Raw genomic sequence first — 6,000 nt, forward strand, 5'->3', positions numbered from 1 at the left:
GAGTTAATTTGAATTAACTCTGGGGGGAATAATATGCCACAGTAATACAAAATATGAAGATCATGAAATCATAGAATGGTTTGGGTTGGAAAAGATCTTAAAGATCATCTAGTTATAATGACTCTATCATGGGCAGGAACACCTTCTACTAGAGCAGCTTGCTCAAAGCCTGTCCAACCTGGCCTTGAACACTGCCAGGGATGGGGCAGCCACAGCTTCTCTGTGCAAACTGTAGCCTAACAGCTTAAGGGATGGATATGTGCAATTATTCCTTTCTCACTTTCCCCCTGCTCTCTCTGCCCGTTAGTATAGATGTTCCCTGGGGATGCTGTGTTCCTTTTACCCCAGTTAGATTACATGCAGCTGCTTGCCACTGCCCCAGAGAGGGCCTTGGCAACAAGCCTTCATCATTTGGTTCTCTGATGCTTCTCAGTCTGTTGGTGGAAGCCCATGGAACATATAGGAGAAACAGCAAGGATAGCATAGAGGAGGGCTGTTTCACAGCAAAGAGGAATCGATAGTTGGCATTGTTACAAATATCTTCCTAGTCTGTCATAGAGTATTCACCTTACAATTTTTTCCACACTTAAACACTTATTAAATGAGCCCATCTGCCTTTATACTAACCTGTTATCCAAGGGTTAAATGTGGTGCTGAATTACAGAAATGTGAGTGATAGAGGAAAGTCCTTGCTATGGAAACTGTTAATTGAATTACACAATTAGAAAATCTGTTCAAATTTCTAGTTAGGAATCCACAGTGGCTGAAACATCAGAGAGGGTGAGAGGTTGGGAAGGAAAGTCTTCCTTAAATACCTCTATCTCAATGTCCAGATGGACAGGCAGCTTAGGCTTAGTATCTTTAAGCTCAGGATCCAGTGTGATACCCAGCTTCAGCTAAAATCTTATATGGCTGTGAAGATACTGAAAAAGATGCCAGTGCTTAAAAAAGTAATAATGGGAATTGAGTTAAAGAGGTCTGAAGATCTTAAAGCATCTGTGCTATAGAGAGTGTCAGTGCAGCGGGAATAAAATACCTATGCTGCAAATCTGCTGATGGAATTAAAAATGACCTTTCTGAATTATGTGACTGCTTAATAGAGTTTGTTTGGGAGAAAAAAATCATTACATGTATGAAATAGCCCTTAGAGCTGTAGGCTGTGCAGAACCATTTGCAAGGAAAACAGGCAATGAAATTAGAACAAAGTTAATTTTAGCCTTTACTGGAAATTTGTAATGAAATTTGTCCCATCCATTTGTGATATGAATATCACCATCTTGCTGAAAGTACTGTTTGCTTCTCTGAATTAAGGAATAGCATTAAAGTGTATAGCAACACTCTCATCTGAATGCATGGAAACTTGAGAAAAGCACACCTTGGTTAGGCTTGCACTAATGTCAACTAGTTTCATTCATCCTAAGTGTTTAATGCATGCAGTTGAATTACAGTTCTGTCTATTTCAGTGTTACAATAAGGTAGCATGTTGTAACAGCAATATTAGAGGTACAACATTCTTTCATCACTTAAAAACTGTCTCTGAAGTACTTAACATTGCAAAATGCTATTGCTGTCAGTGTAAGTAAACAGCAAGTACTGCAGCCAGAAACTCCTCTGATTTATCTATCAAAGTCACTGTTGATGACACTTTTTAGAATGCTTTTTAAAGACTTTATTATTTTTGTTTAAATACTTTGCTCTTGAAAGTGTTTTCTACTCTATCCCTGCTTGTATTTAAGCTTCTTATCGTGGAGTCAGTGAGGATAAAGGGGTTTCATTAAAGTGCCAAGTTTACTTGAATAAAATTGTGATCCAATTGGTTTGGTTTGGGGGTTATAGTTTTGGGTTTTTTTTTAACAGACTAAGAAGAAGTTCTCAAACTGGGGCTTGGCAATTCAAAGCCAATTGATGATGATTTTTATCTCCTTTCTTGGGAACAGATGGTTCACAAGCACCAGCCAGGCCCCCTAAGCCACTTCCTCGGAGGACTGCACCGGAAATACACCACAGAAAAGCATACAGCTCTGACAGTTCAATGGAAAACGTGGATGCAAAGATTGCAAAACTCATGGGAGAGGGCTATTCCTTTGAAGAAGTCAAGAGGGCACTTGAAATTGCCCAGAATAATGTTGACGTGGCCCGTAGTATTTTAAGAGAGTTTGTCTGTTTTCCCCCACCAGTTTCCCCACGTCTCAATCTATAGCAGCATCAAGACTTCCTCGGAGCGTGGGAATTCCACGTGTACATGTGTGGATGGAGGAATGAAAGAAGAGAACGGGATATTTTCCTTTCATCCTTAGTAGAAGGGTGTTTGTTTCCAGCCGTTTCTCAAAGGCTCATGGCTGCTCTGATCAAGACTTATAAATATGCTGAGGCTGATGTATTTTTGCTAGCCATACTTTTTTAAATCAGGGTTGAACTGACAAAGTAATTTAAAGAAGTTTACTTCCCTAGAACTTTTAATCTGTGAAATGCTTTTTCTTGTTTACAAGTTGACAAGTTACAGTTTTTCTAGTTGGTGCCTGTACTATGTTCCTGTTCCTATTTCCTTGTACCTGTGGTCAGTTCTGCTGTAGCATTCCCAACAGTTTCCATGCTGACCACCCCATCAACTAAATAATCACTTTCCAGCAGTTCTGTGTTTGGGTTTTGTTTGGTTTTGATTTGGTTTTCTTTTATCATCTTGCAAGATGCTTTAATTATTGTTTGCATTTCAGCTCATCAAATGCAAAAGTATGTGGCCTTCACTACTGATATATTTGTTTTTCCTTCTGAGATGACTTTGCTTTTGAGAGAGGAAATACCTGAATGTAAAATGCATTGTTCTGTTTATGAACTGCCTTTTTAAAGGTGTTTTGACAGTAATGTTGGGCAGCTTTCTGTTTAACATGATCTCCACGACCTGTCATTCTCTATACAGTTTCCATAAAGAAAATCCCAACCAACAAATAAAACACTTCCTGCAGTGGTGATACTGAGTTCTAACATGTCAAAGCTTTCAGATTTGAGTATTTGATTGCAAATGTTCTAAAAAGCCAAACGCACGTGACAATACCGTGTTTTGACTACACACCACTGGCACCAGTTCTCCCTGGCCTGTGTAAACTGAGGCATGCCAGACTAGAAGGAATCTTTTTGAATCCTATGAATGATATTCAGGTAAATTCCAGTTCTAGTTTCCCTAAAGTAGAATGCGGTTAATTTCTTGTTTGAGTGATTATCCTGTGGTTCATTGTGGCTTGGATCGGTTTGTATTAACATGGAAACTTTAAGTCTGTGATGCACTGTTCATTTCTAATGCTACTGTAGCAATATTTTTTTGCAAAGTTCATAACCTTTTCACCTGTACACTTCACCATTTTCAAGTGTGTGTCTAATACCCAAATTCATTCCCTCTCTTTCCAGCTGCTGAGTTGGAAATACGTTTTTGCTTTGCTTGGTTAGTGATACTCCAGGCTTTCACATCTTACTTGTTGAGCCCAAATCGATGCAGGCCAAATTAAAAACCTTCCCAAATTTAGAAAAGAGAGAGAGAAAACAACTCTGTTCTTAGTACACTCCAAGTTAAGAGTCCGGATATTTCCAGAATAATACTTAAGATTGCTGCTTTCTTGTTTATTTTCAGGAAACTTTGAAATCTTCTTTGCTTTTACTGCTATTGAAAAGATAAAATCATGAGGTAGTTAGAATATTGATCACATTCGAGATGTGACCAGTGTACAAGAATTCTCACAGCGTGCTAAGATGGTTGTGAGGTACGTATTTATTGTTCCCTATCAGCTGTTGGTGTTCTCCTTCACTCAGAGCAAGTGGTAAAGGTTGTTTCACTTCCAGGATCAGATCTCAGCAGCCAATGCATTTGTTTTAAAGTTTATTTTACCAACAGCAAATGGCTGAATTGCAGGATCCAAACTAACTGGAAATACCCAGTGGAAATTACTGTGATACCCAGTGCCATCATTTCATTAAAAAAACCCAACTTATTCTTTAAACTAATTAAATTATTTTGTAGCATCACAAAGCACAGTATGGATGTAATTTATCTGCTTCAGTGATAAAAGGTGATCAGGAGGAATGTGGGTATAAGGAAGAGCTTCACTTCCATTTTGATTGAAGCGAATGATTGTGAGTTTGTTTTAGAAAAGGGCATTTGCACCATCCATTAAATGTTCATTCAGTTTTCATTCAACAGCGTATGAAAAGTATTAAGTTATGGTCTGTGCTTTTAGTTCGTCTTTTCTCTGTTTTGTGGAAAACTTCTGCATAGCTTGAACCTTCTTGTTCATTTGCTTTGTTTACAACACCACTGTAGCATTTTAGCTAACTGTATATTCAAAATGATTCATGCTATGAAATACTCTGGTTGTACTGGAATGACTTATATGAGGTTCTAGGTTCACACAGCAGTGACAACACTTCACAAGGACGAGAAAACCATCTGCAGATTGACTTTTGAAGTTCTGAATTGTAATGGGGAGGTCATTTTCCCACTGTCATGCAGCAGCTTAGTATAAATTACAGGCTTGTGTTTCAGTTCCTGCCTGCAACTGCTGCCCGATAGAGTAAAGGTTTTAGTTTTCTCCTCCTCCTTTCTGGTTGTGACCACCAGTGATGCTTTTTTCATGCAGTGTGTGTTAAGAAAAGCTTGATGAGCAATATTCTGAGGGGTAACTTGAAGAGAGTTCCATTAATCTTTAAATGAGCGTGCTGATAATACTTCTAAATAGTGGAACGTGAAGATTATTTCAACCCCGTTTTGGTTAATAGTCTTAAAGTCAAACGGAGCAGAATTGCTTTACCCAGAGTGTTGATGTTTACTCAGCAGGAATTAATAGGCTTAACATAAATTAATCTGGCTGCAGTCTAGTTCTCTAAACACACAGTTCTCTAAACATCTTTTAACCTTTGAAAGATGTCAGGATTTGAGCCTGGCAGTGTGTTATGCACATATTTAACTTTAAGGAAGGCTGACTTCAGTGGAAGTGCTTGAATGAATAAAGTTGGTTAAACTCAGAAATGTGCCATCATATTTCTTCCAGTTATATGTCATTGCAGGCTTTAAACCACCATTCTGATGTGTGTTGGCCTCACTTTTGGTCTCCTTTTTTGCTGATTTACTGCATTTTAAGCAAATTGATGAAACCAGAAGTTGAGCAGTGAGGGGACATCAGCAGCAGCATGTATCTCTTCCAAAGACAGAATAGAAAAAGATTGGAATCGTGATAAAATGAATGATTAGCTATGGTAATGGCTTGGCTAGAACCCTGAAATGGCCCATGGTTATATTTGTTAATGTTCTGTATGTCAAGAGTGCATCTGGCACAGGGGTTTTCATAATGTGAATTTAGGAAGTTTTGTACCAGGATCATTTCTTCTGTTATGTTTCTCTCATTTTCAGCTTGAAGCTTTACTTTGCACTGATGACTCTGACCTGAAAGCATTTAAATTTGTGTCGTAAAGCTTGACATATTTTGAAGCAAACGAACACCGTATTGTAAGCAAATTCAAGTACTACCTGTTGTTGACCTGGAATTCAGCGCTTTTAGGAATGACTTCTTGAAAAAGGACTTCAGTAGTTTCCATTTTGAAGGATTTTCTTTCAAGTACCTTTTTTATCTGAAAATGCCTTTTATAAATTTGTCTAACATGTGGCAAACTTAGTGATGTGTTCAATTAATTTATATTTTATTCAACATTATTTTCAAAGTTTGGGTTTTATGTATGCTCAAGTTCTTTATCTGTTCATGTAAGGTATTTTATAAAATGAATGTTAACAGAACGCTGGGTTGGTCCATGATTTCTCAAGACTCTGACTCTCTTGTTATTGAATATCACCACTTTTCCTGTGCTGCTTTAGAAACTCAGCCTATCATACATGGGGGTCTGACAAATCATTGTTCCGTAAGCCACAAAAATGAGGCTTTGCTCTTAAATAAGGTGACTCATTGCATCGAGACATTTGCTTTATATCCCTATACGTGACTTAGTTTCTAAATTTCAGTA

The 6,000-nt window shown here is 38.0% G+C and overlaps 1 protein-coding gene across 1 annotated transcript in view; it reads left to right on the plus strand.

The window, feature by feature from the left end:
• CBLB (Cbl proto-oncogene B) overlaps window positions 1-5,773 on the plus strand; it is a 115,871-nt gene extending 110,098 nt beyond the window's left edge. Inside the window, exon 19 of the mRNA XM_034074554.1 lies at window positions 1,938-5,773. Coding sequence (XP_033930445.1) covers window positions 1,938-2,200 — 263 coding nt within the window. The 3' untranslated portion in view covers window positions 2,201-5,773. The remainder of the gene's footprint in view (window positions 1-1,937) is intronic.
• Window positions 5,774-6,000: the final 227 nt, after the last annotated feature.

Source organism: Melopsittacus undulatus, chromosome 2, assembly GCF_012275295.1.
Source record: "Melopsittacus undulatus isolate bMelUnd1 chromosome 2, bMelUnd1.mat.Z, whole genome shotgun sequence".
NCBI lineage: Eukaryota > Metazoa > Chordata > Aves > Psittaciformes > Psittaculidae > Melopsittacus > Melopsittacus undulatus.